General features: G+C 41.2%; 1 protein-coding gene across 6 annotated transcripts in view; it reads left to right on the top strand.

Annotated features, from left to right (window-relative positions):
• Med1 (mediator complex subunit 1) overlaps positions 1–21,970 on the top strand; it is a 43,710-nt gene that overhangs the window by 2,832 nt on the left and 18,908 nt on the right. For 5 of the 6 annotated variants that reach the window (XM_006247399.5, XM_006247401.5, XM_039086636.2 and 2 more), the window contains 8 exons: positions 1,155–1,261; positions 7,250–7,328; positions 10,748–10,802; positions 10,905–11,037; positions 11,983–12,011; positions 18,297–18,368; positions 19,791–19,865; positions 20,499–20,572. In XM_006247399.5, the coding sequence (XP_006247461.1) occupies positions 1,175–1,261; positions 7,250–7,328; positions 10,748–10,802; positions 10,905–11,037; positions 11,983–12,011; positions 18,297–18,368; positions 19,791–19,865; positions 20,499–20,572 (604 nt within the window). In that variant the 5' untranslated portion in view covers positions 1,155–1,174. Of the gene's footprint in view, positions 1–1,154; positions 1,262–7,248; positions 7,329–10,747; positions 10,803–10,904; positions 11,038–11,982; positions 12,012–18,296; positions 18,369–19,790; positions 19,866–20,498; positions 20,573–21,970 lie in introns of those variants that run through there. The other variant, XM_017597471.2, reaches the window with a different exon arrangement.

Here is a 21,970-nt window from a genome sequence, read left to right as displayed (position 1 = left end):
CAAACAGTACTTTGATGCCATACTTAAGAGGCAGAGGCAGGTGGATCTATTTGTTCAAAGCCACCCTTTTTAGACCCCGTCTAACACCAAACAAAACAACAAAATGCATCTAGGCCTGGAAGGTTCCACGTACTCATAGGGAAAGGTGAGAACAGGCTGCAGTAAACCTTCTGACCTCCACAGGTGCTATGGCCAGTTCACACCCGTGCTTACACATACGCAGATAACAAACACAGTCTGGTGTGGTTTCTAGTAGCATTTTAAATATTTGTTTTACATATGTGGGTGGTTTGCTAGCATGTATATATATATGTACCACATGTGTGCCTGGTGCCTGTGGAAACCAGAAGAGGGCATCACATCCCCTGGAACTGGAGTTAGATATGTTTGTGAACTTCTGTATGGACGCTGAGAATCTAACTTGAGTCCTCTGGGAAAGGAGCAAGTACTCTTTTTTTTTTTTTTTTTTTTTTTTTTGGGATCTTTTTTTCGGAGCTGGGGACCGAACCCAGGGCCTTGCGCTTCCTAGGTAAGCTCTCTACCACTGAGCTAAATCCCCAGCCCCGAGCAAGTACTCTTAAGCACCGAGCTATTTCACCCTGGGTTTTTATTGTTGCTGTTTGTTTTAAGACAGGCTCTTCTTATGCAGGCCAGGCTGGTCTTGACATCACAAAGGTCTGACTACTTCTGACTCCTCCGAGTGTTGGATTAAAAGGAGCATGTCACCATGCCTGGCATAAAAATAAAATTTAAAGCTATTTTCTAAGTTGGACACAGTGTGTACGTGTAGTGACAGTGACTTTGGAGTCTAGGGCGGGGGATTGTTGGGTCCGAAGACTCCAAGGCCAACATAATGGACAGCTTAGTAAGATTCTGTCTCAGGAAATCTCTGTGTTGTATACACATTTGAGACAGTATTCCTCTGTAGCTCAGGCTAGCCTTGAATTTACAAACCACCTGCCTTAGTATCTCCAGTACAGGGATAAAAAGTATGGGTGGTCATCTTACTAGGCAGCTTTCTGTATGTTTTGGAGTAAATTATATAAAAAATACTTGGACAGTTGTAAGTGAAATACAGGGTTTCTTTTGCAGGAGAAATGGTGGAAGGTCTTGGTATCAGAGTGGCTGCTGATGTTTTCTGCTTTACGTTGTAGAGTCAGAGAAGCTGAGTAAGATGAGTTCTCTCTTGGACCGGCTCCATGCAAAATTTAACCAAAGTAGACCTTGGAGTGAGACCATTAAGCTTGTGCGTCAAGTCATGGTGAGTATTGTGGCTCAGTGGGTAAGGTACTAAGAACTACCTAAGGAACTGGCCTCTCCCCCGTAAGGGTTGCTAGTTCCAATGTTGTGTCCTTGCTTTTGCTCACCACGACAACATGGTGGTGCTGATTTCAGAGGCCAGCTGAGGAAGGAAGTGCCTTAGGAAGGAGGTAGCTTAAATTCCCATATCCTCAGAGGTTTCATTCTAGGACTTCTCCCAGATCAGAGGCAAGCAGGTGTCTGAGTTGAAGGCTAGCCTTGTTTACAGAGTGAGTTCCACGAAAGCGTGGGCTACACAGAGAAACTCTACCTCAAAACAAACCAACAAAAAGGTACTGTCTTTGCACACTATTTATAAACATTCTCCTGTATACTTTAAGCTGATATCTACATTACTTAAAATGCTTAGCAATACAAATAGCTTGTGAGTATTTGTTATGCTATGGTGTTCACTGTCAGTACAGAACAGTATTTTTCTTTTTTTTTCTTTTTTCTTTTTTTTTTTTTTAAGATTTATTTATTCATTTATTATATATAAGTACACTGTAGCTGTCTTCAGACACACCAGAAGAGGGCATCAGATCTCCTTACAGATGGTTGTGAGCCACCATGTGGTTGCTGGGAATTGAACTCAGGACCTCTGGAAGAGCAGTCGGGTGCTCTTAACCGCTGAGCCATCTCTCCAGCCCAAGAACAGTATTTTTCTATTAGAGAAGCGGTCTTTGGTATCCTTCTCTGGCCTTCAACTTGATTTGGTGAAGCAGTTGGGCACGCTGGCATTGAATTTGTTCTGTCGTTCAGGTAGGCTTTGCGCACCATTCTTCTGCTGCAGCCTCCCAGGTGACCTATATCATATGGTCCTTTTCAGTCAGGGACTTCTGTGTAGCGTAGGTTGGCCTTGAATTTGCTGTAGATCTGAGGCAGTCCTCCTGCTGTAGTTTCCCAGGTGCCGAGATGACAGCTGTGTACCCTGCTCTCTTCAGGTTCTCTTTGGTCTGTTTGAAATAGGGTCACATTGTGTCTTTTGGGGTTGCTGTTTTGTGTTTGCTTTTCTTACCTCTTGTTTGGTACCCATCCACTGCTGGTGTCTTTCTCTGTGGTACTTCTTCCCTGAGTGGGCCCCAGTGCAGTGTTACTTGAACGACTTAAGCAGAGGTGGAGCACTGGGGAAGCATGCTGGCTGTATGCTAAGTATTCATTCCCACCACTCAGCCACAGTCAAAGGACAGGGATTCACTTGTGTTTTAGCTTTCCTATGTATAAATTACACTTTAATGAGAATATTTCATCCTCCCTATAGTTTACTTTAATTCCAGGGTAAGTCTACTTCAACATCTTTATTACCCTTTATCTGGCCAATCATCAGAATATTGGTAGTGTAAGAATAAATTTGTTAATAAGGTCTGAGCCAAGGGGTGTAATTAATTCAGTGGGAAAGCGTTTGCTTAGCATGTATAAGACGCAGTCATTCTCTAGCAACAGAGGAAAAATAAAACAAAAACAAAAACCCTGTACTTTAGACTCCTTGGCAGTGCTGCTGTGTGACTTTGAACAACTTATGTAATTGTAATCTCTGAATTTGTTTCCTCATGGGAGCAGATGATGCTAGTTTGCTTATCTAAGACGTTTGTTTTTGTTTTGATTATGTGTGTGGGTGTTTTTCTGCATGCATGCCTTTGTACCCTGTGTGTTCCTGGTGTCCATTCAGTCATCAGATCCTTGGAACTTGAGTTACACCTGGTTGTGAGCCACTTTGTGAGTGCTGAGAATCGGTTCTGAGTCCTCTGTGAGACCAACCAGTTCTCTACTGCCGAGCATCTCTCCAGCTCCTTTTCCAAATGGTTTTGGTAAATAATGGAGATAAACAATGGAGGGTGACCTTGAAATGACCTTTATTGCCGTATCCCCCCCCACCTCGGAGTGCTGAGGGTTCAGGTCAAGGCTGCTGACTGATCACTGTCTTGCTGGAGATTGAAGTCAGGCCTTTATGCATGCTGGGCCATTGTCCTGCATTCTGAAACTCTGGATTCTAGCCATAAATGCATGTGCATCATCTTTTAGATTTCAGACAAAAAAAGTGTTTTTAGTTTTTTCTTTTTGTTGTTCCATAGTTTGCTGTTTTGAGGCAAGGTCTCATATATCCCAGACTGTTTCCAACTGTATAATTCTCCTGCCCTGGTCTCCTGAGTGCTGGCATTTGAAGCTTGTGTCACTTTTTCTTCCATTACATTTTTTTTTTTTCTTTTTTTCGGAGCTGGGGACCGAACCCAGGGCCTTGCGCTTGCTAGGCAAGTGCTCTACCGCTGAGCTAAATCCCCAACCCCCCCATTACATTTTTTAAAGTACATTTACTTTTTTTTTTTTTTTGGGTTCTTTTTTTCGGAGCTGGGGACAGAACCCAGGGCCTTGCGCTTCCTAGGCAAGCGCTCTACCACTGAGCTAAATCCCTAACCCAGTACTTTTACTTTAAAAGGTAAAAGTATTTACCTTGAAGACAGAGGCTTACTGTGTAGCCTGAGTGGGTGCAGGAAACTAGACTGAGGTCTTCTAGAACAGCAGCAAGCACTGGTGGTCCATCTCTCTAGCCCACCCCTCCTTTTGTAAAGATAGCTTTTTAAATAATTATTTTATATATGTATGTCTATTAACTAGTTTTTAGAGACCGTTTCTTTGTGGAGCCTTGGCTGTCCTGTCTCACTGTGTAGACCAGGCTGACCTGGAACTTAGAGCGATCCTCCTACCTCAGCCTGCTGAGAGCTGAGATTAAAGAAATGTGCCACCACAACTTTAGTTTTCCAGCTTTACTTATTTTACTTTATGTGTATGGCTGTTTTGTCTTTGTATGTCTGTGCACATGTTTGTACCTTGAGGCCCCAGAGGTCAGAAGAGGGCATCTGTTGAATCCCATGGAACTGAGGTTACAGGTGGTTGTGAGCAGCTTTGGGGGTGCTGGGAATCAAACTTATGTCCTCTGCAAGAGGCCTTTATACATGCTGGGCCATTGCCCTCCATTCTGAAACTGTGGATTCTTTCTTATTTTCTGAATGGCTGTGCAATACCTCCAGTCCTTTTCTTTCTTTCTTTCTTGTTTTTTTTTTTTTTTTTTTTTTTTGGTAAGAAAGTCTCATGTTGCTCTTGCTGGCCTGGAACTTCCTGTGTGTAGACCAGACTGGCCTTGGCACTCACTATGATTTACCTGGCTCTGCCTTCAAAACACTGGGGTTAAAAGTTTGTGCCACCATTCCTTGTACATTAATTTATTTTTATTTCTGTTTCTGAGTGTTTGCCTGCATGTTGGAAATCCTGATACCAAGTTACAGGTTTTGAACTAGATGTGGATGGTAGGAACTAAACCCTGGTCCTTTGCAGTTACAGCTAGCGTTTTTAACCACCGAACCCTCTCTAGCATCCCAAAAAAACATCTTTTAAAAGTGATTTAAACCAGGCAGTGGTGGCACACACATTTAATCCTATCACTTGGGAGAGAAAGGCAGGTAGATCTGAGTTTGAGGCCAACTTTATCTACAGAGGCTATCCAGGATAGGCAGGACTACACAAAGAAATGCTGAAAAAAGCAAAAGAAAGCAAACGTGTATCTACATCTCTGTCTCTTGTGATTTGGAAACTCATTGCCCTCTTCTGGCCTTCATGGGCATTTACACATGTGCTACACATTCCTAAAGGGACACATGAGCTTGGCAATGATAATAATTTAGAAAATGTTAAGTGAATGTGGCAGTACTTTCAGTTCAAAGCTTGTCGTTTAATACTCTAAGGAAACCATATCTAATTTGAAAAGTGATCATTTTACTTGTTTGGGGGTTTTTGAAGATAGTTTCTCTTGTAACAGTCCTGGCTGTCTCAGAACTCTCTTTGTAAACCAGGCTGGCTTCAGAGTCACAGAGATGGTCCTGCTGCTGTCTCCCAAGCACTGGATTGAAGGCATGTACACTCCTGGTGAAAACTGTTCTATATATGGTATTGTCAAGCTAGGAATATAGCTCAGAGAGAGAGAGAGAGCTAGCTAGCGTAGTGCGCATGGAGTCCTGTGTCATTTTCCAACACTAAAAATAAAGATACTGTTATTAGGGACACGATGTAATATGGAAATGTGTTATTTAATTCCTATTTTTCTTGGGATAAGAATTTTGAAGTTTGGTCATCATTGCTTCCTGTGTGTACTTACCAGATATCTAAATTTGGGCCTGTATCTATGGTTCATCAGTAATTGCTGGGCATGATGGCTCATACCTGCAAGCCCAGTGTTATTGAGAGAGACTGGAGGATTACCATGAGTGCACGGTCAGGTGTTAGATTTATGTAAGGCATGGAAAAGAGTCTTCTCTTATGTATATTATATTGCCTTGCTCTGTGTTACCCTCTCTTCTGGGCTATATTAAAAGATTTTGCCACATTTTTGTTTGTTTTGTGGGGTTTTTGTTTTGAGATGGGGTTTCTTTCTGTAGTTTTGCCCGTTTTGGACCATGCTGGCCTTAAACTCAATATCTGCCTGCCTTTGCCTCCAAATTGCTTGATTAAAGGCATAAACCACCACTGTCAGGCATTTGTTTTGTTTTGTTTTGTTTTGTTTTGTTTTGTTTGAGACAGGGTCTCAACCCTGGTTGGTTGACTTGGAACCCAGTCCGGCCTTAAATTCACAGACATCATCCTCATTGGATTAATGACTTGCACCACTAGACCTTGTCGATTCTGTAGGAGGTCGATCACACTCATGACATTTGGATTCTTAAAAAAGTTTAGGTGATGTTAGGTTCTAGAATACCTTTTTTTTTTTTTTTTTCTTTTTTTCTTTTTTTCGTAGCTGGGGACTGAACCCAGGGCCTTGTGCTTGCTAGGCAAGTGCTCTACCACTGAGCTAAATCCCCAACCCCTAGAATACCTTTTTTACTATCACATATTGGTGTGGATATATTCATCTATATGACCTTTTCTTCCTTTAGGTAGATGAGCAGGATGACAGTTAAGAGTCTGGGGGCTTGGGGCTGGGGATTTAGCTCAGTGGTAGAGCGCTTACCTAGGAAGCGCAAGGCCCTGGGTTCGGTCCCCAGCTCCGAAAAAAAAGAACAAAAAAAAAAAAAAAAGAGTCTGGGGGCTGGAGAGATGGCTCAGCGGTTAAGAGCACCCGACTGCTCTTCCAGAGGTCATGAGTTCAATTCCCAGCAACCACATGGTGGCTCACAACCATCTGTAAAGAGATCTGATGCCCTCTTCTGGTGTATCTGAAGACAGCTACAGTGTACTTATATATAATAAATAAATAAATCTTTAAAAAAAAAAAAAAGAGTCTGGACTTGGGGGGCTGGGGATTTAGCTCAGTGGTAGAGCGCTTACCTAGGAAGCGCAAGGCCCTGGGTTCGGTCCCCAGCTCCGAAAAAAAGAACCAAAAAAAAAAAAAAAGAAAAAAAAAAAAAGAGTCTGGACTTGGTGCATACAACTCTGATCTCAGAATGATGGTCATTCTAGGCTTTAAGAGGAGTCCCAGAGCATGTCTTTTTTTTTTTTTGGAGCTGAGGCCTGAACCCAGGGCCTTGTGTTTGCTAGGCAAGCACTCTACCACTGAGCTAAATCCCCAACACCCCCAGAGCATGTCTTAAGAAAGCTAAAATATTCTGGGCTGGTGGGGTGGTCCACTGGCTAAAGGACTTGCTGCCAAGAGTGGTGGCCCGAATTTGATATCTAGAACTCACATTGTAGGATGCCTGGACATTCTACTCTCACCTCCACGTGTCCTTACACTTTTGTCTCATGCATACAAATAAGTAAGTGTTAGGAAATTCTCCCCTTACAGAAGAAAACTGTTCTTAGGAGTCAAGGTCATCCCTGACTGGCTAGAATCCTTGTCTCAAAAGAAAAGAAAGAATCTATAGTCTAATTGTAGTTTAATTTTATTACTAAGGTAACACTCTGCTTACTTGAAACATTGGTTTGGTTGATGTTTTTACTTAATTCATTTTGTGATTTGATACAGGAGAAGAGGGTCGTAATGAGTTCTGGAGGACATCAGCATTTGGTCAGCTGTTTGGAGACATTACAGAAGGCTCTCAAAGGTTTGTGTACACCTTTGAAATGTGTTCATCTTAAGGCTCATGTTAAGGATTTGGGAGAAGGCCACCTTCCAAATTAAATTCAAATATAAATTAAGGTCGATAACTTTCTACGCTAGACATTGCTTTTATTTTCATTTATGAAGTTGAACTCAATTTGTTCCTGAATTCACAAATTTTTTTTTTTAAAGATTTATTCATTTATTATATATAAGTACACTGTTGCTGTTTTCAGATACACCAGAAGAGGGCATCAGATCTCTTTACAGATGGTTATGAGCCACCATGTGGTTGCTGGGAATTGAACTCAGGACCTCTGGAAGAGTAGTTGGGTGCTCTTAACGGCTGAGCCATCTCTCCAGCCCCTGAATTCACAAATTTTTTATTGACTTGTTTACTTTATGATTTGAGTGTGTGTGCGTGTGCGTGTGTGAGCGGGAGCGGAGGTTAGAAATCATTAATGAGTCGGTTCTTTCTACTGTGTGTTTTGTGAACTTAACTCAGTCTGTCAGGCCTACAAGGCACGTGCTTTTTCCAATTCAAAAACTATCTCATTTTGAAGCATTTATTATGAATTCATTTAATTTTGAGACCGGGTTTCACCATGTAGCTTTGGTTGGCCTGGAACTCTACTATGTAGACCTTAAACTCACAGAGAGCTGCTTGCCTCTGCCTCTGCCTCCCAAGCCATGGGAACATGGGATTAAAGTATGCACCACCAAGCTTGGCTTAAAACCTTGGGCTTTTGAGATAGGGTCTCACTATTGCGAGTCAATGTCCTTGGCTATCCTTTGATCCGAAGATCCTCCTACCTCATCCTCCTGAGTGCTGGGATTTAGATGCGTGCTGTAACGCAGGGCTGTACCTTTGTTGTTAAACATTAATAATGCTTGGTTGGTGTGTCAGGGCTTAATGGCCCTGAGTATTACTCTCGGAGGAGGGGGAGAAGGAATAATACTATATACTACCTTCTTTTATTTTTTAATGTTTCGATTGGTTTATTGTATGTGTGTGTGAATGTTTCACCTGCATATATGTGTATGTACCGTTTGCATACAGTAACAGTGGAGGTCAGAAGAGAGCGTCAGATCCCCTGAAACTGGTATTACAGATGGTTGGGAACCATCGTGTGGGTAATGAGAACTTAACTTGGGTCATTTGCAAGAGCAACAAATGCTCTTAATTGCTGAGTCATCTCTCCGGCCACTCCCCACCTGATTTTGAGACTAGGTGGCATATAATCCAGACAGGCCACAACCACCTTATGAGGCCAAAGATGACTTGAACTTCTGATCACCTTTGCTTCCAAGGGCTGGCACTGTATGGGCAGTGTCATCATGGTGACCTCCATTCCGTTCCACCCTCTGTTTATTCAGCCATCTGTTCATAGACACTTGGGTTGCTTCTATATTTTGTTTGGTGACAAAAGTCAAACCCAGGACCTCACATGTGCTAGGCATGTACTCTGACTGGGTCTCAGCTTCTATGTCGCCTCCATCTTCATGTCTTTGTTCGTTTTTTGTTTAGTTTTCAGAGATGGGGTTTCTGTGTAGCCTTGGCTATCCTGGAACTCACTGTGTAGACCAGGCTGGCCTCAAACTCACTGAGATCTGCCTGCCTCAGCTTCCCAAGTGCTGTGATCAAAGGCATAAGCCACCAGTGCCCAGCCTCTACCTTTGATTTTTATGATTACTGTGAGAATTATTTTTGCAAGGAGCTACCAGTTGAGCTGAGGGGAATTCATATCATGTAAAGTACATGTGCTTGGAATTGAATCCAAGGCACCAAGTATGCTGTGTGTTCCACCATTAAGATACACCTTTGAGGGACTGGAGGGGTGGCTGTGTAGTTAAGAACTCTAGACTTGGGTTGGAGAGATGGCTCAGGCGGTTAAGAGCACTGACTGCTCTTCCAGAGGTCCTGAGTTCAATTCCCAGCAACCACATGGTGGCTCACAACCATCTGTAATGGAGATCTGATGCCCTCTTCTGGTGTGTCTGAAGACAGCTACGGTATACTGACACATGAAATAAATAAATAAATAAATCCTTAAAAAAAAAAAAAAAAAAAAAAACTCTAGACTTTCCTTAACAGGACTTGACTTCATTTCCCAGCACCCACATGGCAGTTCACAACTGTCTGTAACTCCAGATCCAGGGGATTTAGCATCTTCACACAGACATCCGAACAAGCAGAACACCAATGCACATAAAAAGTAAATACAGCCTGGGCTCCCTTTCTGTTCTCATCCCTCTCCTTACTCTAGCATTAACACACAGTCTGGGAGTGAGATCACCAGTCCGCCTGCCCGGCTTTGTATTAGTTTCCTATGCTTTCTCTTAGCTACAGATACCGTGACCCACATAAGTAGCAATAAAAAAGGAGAAAAAACATAGGTTAATAGTGTTTTTGTTTTGTTTGAGGCAGAGTCTCACAGACTAGTCTGACTGGGAATTATTATGTAATGCAGTCCAGGGCTGGCCTAACAGGTGTGCATTGTTATGCCTAGTGCTGATATTTTTTGTGTCTCTGTCTCTCTTGTGTTTAAGGCAGGGTTTCACTATGTGGCTAAGGCTGGCCTTGAACTGCTGATCCTTCCGCCTCTGTCCCCCAGATGTCGGCTGTCGTCATAGGTGTGTGCTAGCACACCTGACTTGATCCTATAATTTTTGTCTGTTTTTTTCTTTAGCCATCCATCCATTTATTTATTTATTTATTGTGACAGAGTTTCTCTGTGTAGCCCTGGCTGTCCTGGAACGCACTCTGTAGACCAGGCTGACCTCAGACTCATGGTTTAGACTCAGGCCTGCCTCTGCCTCCAGAGTGCTGAGGTGAAAAGCATGCGTCACCAGTGCAAGCTCCATAATTTTCAAATACAGCTTTATCTCTTACTTTTCCTATTTCTGTGACATAATACTTAATAAATGCAAATTAAGGATGAAGGTTTGATTTTTTGCCTTAGAATTTTCAGGTGTGTAGTCTCTCATGTGGGGAAGGTATGGCAGTCAGGATGTCAGGTCACAGTGTACTGAAGTCAGAGGCAGTGATGAATGCTGGCACTGGCTCACTTGCTCCTTGGTCCTAACCACCCACATTCAGAGTGGGTCATCTCAGTTAGACCTCTTTAGAAACACCCTCGGAGATACAGACTAGCTGTACATCTCCTTAGTACTCTGAATCCAGTCCAACTGACAATGAGGCTTAAGTGTCACAGTCTTACTGTACTCTTAGCACCTATTTACGGTGACTGTATCACCTTGTCCTTTACCTGACTACTAGGTCACAGCTAAGCCTCAATAAATTTGTGTAGATTATAGGCATTTGAACTATTGACTATGTTCATGGCTTTGGAAAGGTGGATATACTCGTTTATTTGGAATATTCTGTATGATTTCCTTTTCTCCCCCTACATCTTTTCATAGTAACATCTTTGCCAGCAATGACTGATCGTTTGGAATCCATAGCCAGACAGAATGGGTATGTAATCGTATGGTGGGCAGAAATGTACAACACAGTGCTAATTTGGGGAGCGTTCTTATGTGTCTTCTATTAATTTTTGTTTTGATTTGTTCCTGCTAGACTGGGCTCTCATCTCAGTGCCAGTGGCACTGAATGTTACATCACGTCAGATATGTTCTATGTGGAAGTGCAGTTAGACCCTGCAGGACAGCTTTGTGATGTAAAAGTGGCTCACCATGGGGAGAATCCTGTGGTATGTGTTGATATTTCACTGGAATCTATGGGGTTTCCTTAGGAACATATTTAAAAATGAATTGTTGGGGTCGGTATAGCTTGGCTTTTAGGATTTTTTTTCATGAGCCACTGTAGAGATGATGTGATGGGTCGCACTGGTAGTTTCAGAATAAAATTTAGAGGAACAGGTCTTTCTGACATCATCCAAGGGCACTGCTGAGCAGACGCACCAACCACGCAGCCCTTCTCACTTCATACGAACAAACAGAGCTTAGGTCGAAGAAGCGATGCTCGGAATACAGAAGCAATCTTTCAATTCCCATCCTAGTGACTATCATCATGACAGACAATATGAGAAACCCTGTGGTAGAAATGGATGTAAAACGTGCATAACTAAGCAGTTCTGTATAGATTTCAGGGATGATGTTGAAGAGAGATCCTAATGTTTTAAACACACTACTAAAGACGCCTTTATAAATGATTTCATTTGTTTTGATTTTAAAAATTCCCACCCCAAGGTCATGGTTCACAAGTAGAAAAAGGCTTTTTGCGGGGCTGGCAAAATGACTCTGGGTAAAGCATGAGGACCTGAGTTCAGATCCTTAGCACCATGTAAAAGGGCGCGTTCATAACCCAGTGCTTGAGGCTGGAGGGACTGAGACAGGCAGGCCCTGGATGCTTGCTTGCCAGCTACCTTGAGGGAAACATCAAGTCTCAGGGTGACCTTCAGATTCAGGGAGACCTTGTCTCAGGACACATGAAGGACACTGATACAAGAAGAGCTATGGTCTCCATGCACACACATGCTCACACACACATGCTCACACACACAGCTTTCGTCTTGAATTAGGGCTTCCTGTGGTTTTAATGGTTTTGTTTTGAAGCATGTGCTATTAAAATTTTTTGATATTTTTAATTTTGTTAATTAGTTTAATGCTTTAACCTAATTTTTTTTTTATTTCAGAGCTGTCCAGAGCTTGTGCAGCAGTTAAGGTAAGCAGGTAATATTGGTCTCTTTCTTGACACTGACAGATAATCCTGTTCTCTGGAGGGAAGTGGTTGGTGTGGGGCTTGTGTGGAGGGTGTTGCCCTGGCGTCCAGTCTGGCCAGGCACTCTACATTACATAATCATGCCTCAGCTTTCTGAGTAGCTTAGCTCAAAGGTGAAAATGTTTGCTGATCTTTGTAACTTGGACTTGCAATTGATTTATTAATTCATTAATTTATATATATATATATATATATATATATATATATATATATATATTTGTTGTTGTTGTTTTGTTTTGTTTTGTTTTAGAGACAGGGTTTCTTTGTATAACCTTGGCTATCCTGGAACTCACTCTCTACAGAGAGTGGCCTCAGACTCAGATCCACCTGTCTCTGCCTCCTGAGTGCTGTGATTTGACTAGACTTTCTGTCTGTTCCTGTTTATGTTTAGAATTGAGCTAACATGACTTTTTGTTTGTTGTTTGAGACATGGTTTCATGTAACCTAGACTGGCTTCAGTCAAGTATGTTTTTCAACTCCCAATCCTGTTTTTACCTCTTAAATGTTGGGATTAGAGACATGAAGCTAACTTGAGACTGGTCTTAAATTTACTATATAAACCTTGAACACTTAGTATTCTTTTAACCTTATTTTTAAAAATTTTTTTTTATTAATTTTTATTTATATGAGTACACTGTAGCTGTCTTCAGACATGCGAGAAAAGGGCACGAGGTCTCATTACAGATGGTTGTGAGCCACCATGTGGTTGCTGGGAATTGAACTCAGGACCTCTAGAAGAACAGTCAGTGCTCTTAACTGCTGAGCCATCTCTCCAGCCCTCTTTTATTCTTATTGTTTGTTTGGGTTTTTGAAACAGGGTCTCTTTACATAGTTTTGAGTGTCCTGGACCAGACTCAAACTCACAGAGATCTGCCTGCCTATGCCTCCCAAGTGCTGGGATTAAAGGCATGCACACCACTATGCCTGGCTTTTATTTTACTTGCTTTTGTGTGCTTGGTATTGAATCCAGGGTCTTGTTCATGTTAGTCACTTTACATTGACTCACTCTCTCACCTTAGGCTTTGAACTCCTAATCCTCCTGAACTCTCCTGTCTCCATTTCTAAATGCTGACATTATAAGCATCCTCCATCACACCCAGTCTTGAGTGTGACAGTTTTTACCCCTATATTCAGTTTATCACTTCAGTATTATATAGGTAATATTTTATGTTTTTTCATTTCTTTTTGAGGCAGGATACCACTGGCTGACCTGGACTCTTTGTAGACCAGGTTTTCCTCCAACTCACACAGAAATCCACCTGCCTCTGCCTCTGGAATGCTTTGATTAAAGATGTGTATTAGTAGCCCTGGCTGTGTATGTGTCTTATCTAGTACACTCTGACCTCCTGCTTACTATGTGTCTAGGACAGTCTTGAACTCTTGGATCTCATGCCTTTTTTCTCTGAGTACTGAGGTCACAGGTATACACCACTTCCCAGCTTTATTGAAATTCCTTTGCCAAAGTGAATTTACTCAATATATCTTAGGACATTTAGTAGCATCCCTGGCTTCTTTTTTTGGACTTGCCAAAAATATCCACTCAATTGTGATAATCAAAATTATCTGGATAAGAGCTGGAGAGATGGCTCAGTGGTTAAGAGCACTGACTTCTTCAGAGATCCTGAGTTCAAGACTCAGCCACATGGCTCACAACCATCTGTAGTGGGATTTGATTCTCTCTTCTGGTGTGCATGAAGATAGAGCATTCATAGATATAAAACAAAATGCTTTTTAAAAAGCTGTGGTTCAATTTAAAAAAAAGTTTGAGCTGGATATTTAACTTAGTAGTGGAGCATCTGCCTAGTGTGTAGTCTTGAAGGTTCAATTTCTTCCAGCACCACAATAGATGCATAATTTTTTTATATTATGTGCATATGTATATTTACGTGTATGTACTTGTGTACACACACACACCGTTTCGGATGTCAGCAGGGCAAAATCACAACTGGGTAAGAAGTAATGATAGAATCATTGGAAATTTTTTGTAGATCAAATGGGACTAGAATGATAGCACATGACTTTATCTGAAGACAACCTGATCTATAGAGTGAGGAGTTGGAGGGCAGCCAGTGCTATGCAGGGAAACCCTTTCTCTGCTACCCTAATGCTGGCTTTAGAGTGTTCACCTCCCTGCTTTTAAAGTTTTTTTTTTCTTTTCTTTTCAGTTTTTTTTTCTTTTTTTAATTATTCAGTCTGGAACCTTAGCTCCTGGGACAGATATTACCATATCTTAGACTAGGTCATGTCACTTTTGTTGATCTAATCTTCCTAATTAATCCCTTACAGATATGCCCAGAGACTTGGTTCCATGGTGATCCTAAATCCCATCAGAGTAACAATTAAGATTAATCTCATCACAGAGCACTACCATTGAATGGGATTGTATGAGAGCATTGACTCCATACCATTAAGACAACATTTCTATTTCAACTGAGAAAAAACTGTGTCCGTGTATTATAATCTGTCACAATGAAAGTAGTAGGCTTGGCAACAGTCTTTGGTTTGTTGGTTGCTTTTCTTGCTATCTTGATTTTTTTTTTCCTTTGAACTGAGTGGGGTTGCCATATTTAAATTTAAACCCAGACTTAAGACTTCCTGGTAATTTGAGGAAGTTTTTGTTTCGACTATTGAACATAAGGATGTCTTAGAAAGATTTTTCACTTTGAGGAAGTAGGTTTTATATTCAGACGTTTTTATTAGCAGTTTATTGTATTTATATATAATACAATGTATACCAAATTTCAACCTTTAAAATGTTTGTTTTTTAGGCTTATTTATTTTATATATCTGAGTACTTTGCCTGCATGTATGAGTGTTCACCACACAGGTGTCTGTAGACATTTGTGTGGGTATGGAGAACTGAACACGTTCTTTATGAGAATAGCAGTGTTCTGAACTACAGACCCAGGTTCATAAAACTGTAATACAGCCAGGCAGTGCTCACCTTTCACCTCACCACTCACCACTCAGGAGGCAAGGCCGGTGCATCTCTGCCTTTGAGGCCAGCCTGGTCTACAGATGAAGTTCTAGGGTAGCCAGGGCTACAGAGAAACCCTGTCTTAAAAAACCAAACCAAACTACCGAAGAAAACCCATGTAATATGGTCAAATATATTGGTCTGTATACCTCTATGATCGCTTCCAGTATCCAGAGGCCAGTAGAGGGGAATTGTTGCAAGTTTGAGCTTTGGGCTACATAATATCAGGCTAGCCTGAGCTACCCTATCTAAGCAAACAATGGGGCTGGAGAGGTGGCTCAGTGGTTAAGAGCACTGGCTTCTCTTTCAGATGATCCAGGTTCAGTTCCCACAACTGCATGTTACTCCAATTCCAGGACACCTTTACAAATATATACATATATAAATGCATATATGCATGCATACATACAAGCAAAAACATCAGTGCACATAAAAGAGACTCAAACTTTTCCTACATCTTCCTCCTAAATGCTGGGATTAAAGGTGTGTGCTACCATGTCTGGCTTGCTCTTATGATTTTTATGTTCATTTCATTAAAAGAAAATGAAGGGACTGGAGAGATGGCTCAGTGGTTAAGAGCACTGACTGCTCTTCAAGAGGCCCTGAGTTCAAGTCCCAGCAACCACATAGTGGCTCAGAACCATCTGTAATGGAATCTGATGCCCTTTTCTGGTGTATTTGAAGACAACTACAATGTACTTATATATAATAAACAAATCTTTGAAAAAATAAAGTAAAAATGAGTGAGTGAATGAATGAATAAATAAATTAATAATACATAAGTGGTGATAAGTTAACCGTGTAACTAGTGCGTTGAAACTCACTAAAATGTATAAACAAAATACTCTAGAATGAGTGAATACTTCTGGCTGTCACTTAGAGTAGAAGATTGTACTAACTTAGGAATTTGTGAGACTCTAAAATTTGCAAACCTTTTTGAAGGGGGTGATTTATAATGGAACTTTATCTCTTTTTTAAAAAAATTATTTATTTTATTTATATGAGTACATTGTAGCTGTCTTCAGATACATCAGAAGAGGCATTAGATCCCATTACAGATGGTTGTGAGCCACCATGTGGTTGCTGGGACTTGAACTCAGGAACTTTGGAAGAGCAGTCAGTGCTCCTAACCGCTGAGCCATCTCTCCGGCCTGATGGAACTTATCTTCACCTCATATTTTGGTCACTGTGCATGGTGATAGTGTGTTAGAAAATAGATCTTACTGCTGTTCCTATTTTTTAATGCCACGGTGGTGGTGTGTTTAAATGCTTACATCATGGAGAATAAACTGTTTAGCATTGTATTTAATTTGTTTTAGACCCATTTTCTTTAAGATTAAAAACAAAAGGTTGGGGATGTAGCTCAGTGGTAGAGCGCTTGCACGCAAGGCTCTGGGTTCAGTCCCTAGCTCCGAAAAAAAGAAAAAAAAAGAAGATGAAAAACAACAGAGGTCATGGGAGGGGGGGAGCAAGCAAGTGCGTGTCCATATGTGTGTCACATGCCTTTAATTCAATCATTTGGGAAGCAGAGGCAGGTGGATCTTTGAGTGTGAGGCAGCTTTGTCTACAGAGTGATTTCTAGAATGGACAGAGTTATAAAGAGAAACCCTGTTTCAAGAAACAAAGCAAACAAAAACAGAGTTAAAAGCAGAGTTGTTGGAATGTGATAACATCTTTTTTTCCCCTTCTATTTCTTTTTTTTTTTTTTTTTGGTTCTTTTTTTCGGAGCTGGGGACCAAACCCAGGGCCTTGCGCTTCCTAGGTAAGCGCTCTACCACTGAGCTACATCCCCAGCCCCTTCCCCTTCTATTTCTTACCATGTGTTGAATTCTTTTTTTTTTTTTTTTTTTTTTTTTTTTGGTTCTTTTTTTCGGAGCTGGGGTCCGAACCCAGGGCCTTGCGCTTCCCAGGCAAGCGCCCTGCCACTGAGCTAAATCCCCAACCCCCATGTGTTGAATTCTTAGTTCTAATCCACAAAAGCACCTTTGAATCAAATTTTAAGACTGAATATTGGGATAAAAAACCCAGCCATCACACTAGTATATTTTTTATTCTGTGTTGTAGTCAAACACAGGAGTGTTTTCTAGTGTGTGATTAGCTTCTGAGATGACCCCTGTCTGTCTTCTCTCGACTTCCAGGTTGCATGTGACTGGAGACTGTCTTCCCAGCTCATGTACTTTGATTATCTCATTTTCAATCAAACATGCATGTGGTATCAACCCAGTCTTAGTCACACATTAAAAAGAGGGAAGGTGTAAAGAGCAAAAGAGCTAAATGTGTATGAGTTAAGTATCAATTATCGGGTCCTTTGACTTTGTATGTGTATTCTCGGAGTTGAACCCCGGGCTCAGGTCACCATGGAACTATAGACTCCCCTAGACTTTCTTTCCTTACGGTACTGGAGATGGCGCCACCATTAGTCCTGTTCAGCTATACCTCTAGACCTATGCCTTGTTTTTCTTTGTTGTTTTCCCTCAAATTCCCATTTCTTTGTTTTTGGAATCAAGTCTTGCTCTGCAGCTCAGGTTAGTCATAAACTCACTCTTCTCCAAAATCTTCCTGCCTCAAAGTCTGCAGTGTTAAGAATATACCAAGTCTCACTGCCTTTTGACCTTTTAGGTGTTTTGTTTTGTTATGTTGTGTTGTGTTGTGTTTCTCTGTGTATCCCTGGCGGTCCTGGAATTCAGTCTGTAGACCAGGCTGGCCTTAAACTCAGAGTAGTCACCTGAGGGAAAAATTCATTTATATATTTTATATGTCTGAGTGCTCTGCCTGCATATATGCTTACATGACAAAAGAGGGCATCAGCTCCCATACAGATGGTTGTGAGTCACCTTGTGGTTGTTGGGAATTGAACTCAGGACCTCTGGAAGAGCAGTCAGTGCTCTAAACCACTGAGCCACTTCTCCAGCCCTTTTAAAGTTTATGTGTATGAATGTCATCTCTGCACCATATGTATGCCATGTCTATACCCTGTAAGCCAAGATAGGTTATCAGATGCCTTGTTAGTGGAGTTGTAGGGTGCTGTGCTAAGAACTGAAACTAGGCTCTCTGGAGCATTGGCCAGCACTCATAACCGCAGCCACCTGCAGCCCAGCTCTTTTTTTCTTTCTAGATTGACTATAAAACTTATGTGGATAATGATGTGAGCGGATTATTGAAGTGAATTTGTATAGCCATGTTTTCTGTAGAATAAAGTACTAATTTCTTGTTGTATTTTCTCTTTCTCCACCTTCCTGAATTCCCTTTAGGGAAAAGAATTTTGATGAGTTTTCTAAGCATCTTAAGGGTCTTGTTAATCTGTATAACCTTCCAGGAGACAAGTAAGTAATTTCATTTATTCCTTTCTGTTTTCCATTCTGTAAAGATGAGTATGAGTCTGTGAGCCAGTTTGGCTTACACATTTTCATACCTTTCTGCTGTATGTTTGTTCCTAGTTTCTATTCATACTATAATCTATAGTTCACCTTACGACTTTTTAAGTATTTTTATTTTAATTTAAAAATTTTTATTTTACATATATGGTGTTTTTATTGTTTTCGGGATTTTGTTAGTCTTAGTTTTTTGTTGTTGGTTTATTGTTTTTAGGGGGTAGTAGTGGTTTGTTTTAACTACATGTGTGTCTGTATATCAGATCTGTACCTGTGGAGGTCAGAGTAGGCCAGATCTCTTAGAACTGGAGCTACTGTGTAGGTGCTGGGAATTGAACCTGAGTTGTCTTGGAGAGCAGTCAGTACTTTTAAACCACTAAGTCGTCTCTCTAGTCCCTAAAGTACTTTATTTTTAACTTTTCTATCTCCTAAGGTATTTATTTGAAAAACATATCTGCTTTTAATGACTTAAAATTTGAGAAGATAGAATACAGTTGTTGAAATATCTTCAGTGTTGATTTCAGCGTATGGACCTAGCTGAGATTCTGTTAAACTGCTTGACCCTTTTGAAGCAAAATAAACATAAGCTCTGGTAGTCTTTTGTTTTTTGAAAAAAATGTATAGTAGCCCAGGCTTGATCTCAACATGCAGTTGAGGATGGCCCTGGCCTTGAATTCCTTAGTTTCTTCTTTATCCCACTTGATAAGATTACCCCCTGCCATGATGTCCAGCTTTCATAGTTTGTATTATTTATTTCACCTTTATAATGAGATCTGGCTGTGTAATTGTAGCTGTCCTGGAGCGCTACACACAGTAGCCCAGCTCCGACTCATGGTGTTCTGTCTGCTTCCTCCTGAGTACTAGGATTACAGTTGTTAGACTTGTGGGTTTTTTTACTTTTTTTTTTTTTAAGAGTTAAAACAGTTTAGTTGTGGCTGGAGAGATGGCTCAGTGGTTGGGAGAATCAACTGCTCTACCAGAGGTCCTGAGTTCAATTCCCAGCAACCACATGGTGGCTCACAACCATCTGTAATGGGGTCCGATGCTCTCTTCTGCTGTGTCTGAAGACAGAGACTGTGTACTTAAATAATAAATAAATCTTTTAAAAAAAACAAAACCGTTTAGTTGGTTCTAACCTTTGAGTCAGTGTTTTTGGTTTTCTTGTTATTATGGTTTTGAGACAGGGTCTCACAGAGTAACCTTGACTGGACTAGACATGCTCAGTAGAGTAGGCTAGCCTGACCTCAGAGAGATCCCCTTGCCTCTGCTTCACACGCACTGGGATTAAACGTGTGTGCATGCCTGGCCTGGGACTGTGCTGGTGTGTGCTTACGTGTCCGCTGTTTAACTGTTCTCCTCTCATCCACTCTCTAGCAAACTGAAGACTAAGATGTATCTGGCTCTCCAGTCCTTAGAACAGGACCTTTCTAAAATGGCAATTATGTACTGGTAAGACTGACTGATGGGACCATCCTATGACTCTCTGAGTTTTTCCTCTGGGTGGTGTGTAATGTCTTAATTTTTACACTTATATGTGTACGACAGTATATGTGATTACATATCTTTGCATATAACTATGTAGTACATATCTGCATTAAGCCTGTTTTATACACACTCACTATTTGCTATTTTTTCAAAATGATTATTACATTCTATTGTCTAAGTATAAAAACTCAGAAACTCACTGATTATTGAGATAGCTCAGTTATTGATGAGTTGTTGGTTGTTATTCTAGACTATATCTGAAATATTCTCAGCTGAATTGATTATCTGACAGTTATCCAGTTCTCATTTGACATTGAGAGTCTCTAGGACAACCAGTTGGGCTGACATGTGGCCTGCAGCAATGTCACCTGCAGTTACAGAATTATGGGAGTGTACATACCTGGGTTAGTTGGATTTTTTACTACATTATATAGTCATGGTTCCTGGAAGGTGAAGAGCACATCTTATATGTACAACTACAAGTTAGAGTAATTTTGATAGTATTATAAGACTTTGATGAGCTTCACTCAGTATCAGACGGTTGAGTGAAACTGTCAGTTGCTAAACTCAATCACACATAGATCATTTGTCTTGTAGGAAGGCAACTAATGCTACTCCCTTGGATAAGATTCTTCACGGAAGTGTTGGCTATCTCACTCCACGGAGCGGGGGTACGTTATCCTCTCTTGAGTCCTATCTTGTTTTTTGTTTTTTGTTTTTTAGAAAATGGATCGATTTAGTTTAAGGGACAGTATTTTATTTTAATATGGATGCAAGCGTGGTGTGTATGTGTGTGCGGAGGCCAGAGTAGGACAGGCAGCCTACTCTACCGTTCTGCCGTAGGACCTTGAGGCAGGGCTCCTTGGGGATCCTGGATCAGGAATGAGAAAGCAGCATTTAGTTATCTTCCTGTCCCTGCCCAAGGCGGTTCTGGAGTGTGGTTGGCTTCTTAGCTGCTTGTGCTTGCACAGCCGCACGCTTACCCACAGGGCCATCTGTCCAGCACCCACATTTCCTTTTTGTTCCTTTGCAGTGCTGGGAATCAACCAGAGTTCTGTGCATGCTAGGCCAGGTGTTCACCACTGGGCTACCTGCCCAGCCCTGAGGATTTAGCACTCCCCCAACCCCCTTTCTGGTTGTGAGTACACTGGCTGTCTTCAGTCAGACACACCAGAAGAGGGCACCGAATGCTCTTAACCTCTGAGCTGTCTCTCAGCCTTTTTTATTTTTATTTTTATTTTTTTTTTGGTAAGATTGATGAGTGCTTTATCTGCAGGTACAGCTGCAGACCAGAAGAGGGCATCAGATCCCATTACAGATGGTTGTGAGCCACCATGCGGTTGCTGGGGACTAGACTCAGGACCTCTGGAAGGCTTAATCACTTAGCTATCCCTACAGCCCTGGGTATATCACTTTCAATTTTGCCTTGAGCTTGTGAAGACATAAGCTCAATAAGAAAGTTACCAGTAGTTTTTTGTTTTTTTGTTTTTTTGTTTTTTTTTTTCTTTTTCTTTTTTTCCGGAGCTGGGGACCGAACCCAGGGCTTTGCGCTTAGCTAGGCAAGCGCTCTACCACTGAGCTAAATCCCCAACCCCGTTACCAGTAGTTTTTAATGACTTCTAAGATATTAATACTTTCCCTTTTTTATTTAGGTGAAATATATTGTTGTTCCCAGAATCGGTGATCTTTTGTCATATTTCATAAGCTTTTTTAGGACAGGACTTTGCACATTTGCACAACTCTTTGTTTTTATATTTTGATACTTTTTTTTTTTTTTTGGTTCTTTTTTTCAGAGCTGGGGACCGAACCCAGGGCCTTGCGCTTCCTAGGCAAGCGCTCTACCACTGAGCTAAATCCCCAACCCCATATTTTGTTACTTTTACCTTCTTTCTGAATGTGTGTTCTTTTAAGTATGTGGAAGTCAGAGTCAGTTCTGTCTAGCATAAAGTCCTTGGGAACTCAAGTTGTCAGACTTGGTGGCAAGTGTTCTTATCTGCCTTATAAGCTATTTCATTGGCCCAATAGAACGTACGTGTGTGTGTGTGTGTGTGTGTGTATGTGTGTGTGTG

Source organism: Rattus norvegicus, chromosome 10, assembly GCF_036323735.1.
Source record: "Rattus norvegicus strain BN/NHsdMcwi chromosome 10, GRCr8, whole genome shotgun sequence".
Lineage (NCBI taxonomy): Eukaryota > Metazoa > Chordata > Mammalia > Rodentia > Muridae > Rattus > Rattus norvegicus.
This window is presented reverse-complemented; position numbering and strand designations above follow the sequence as displayed.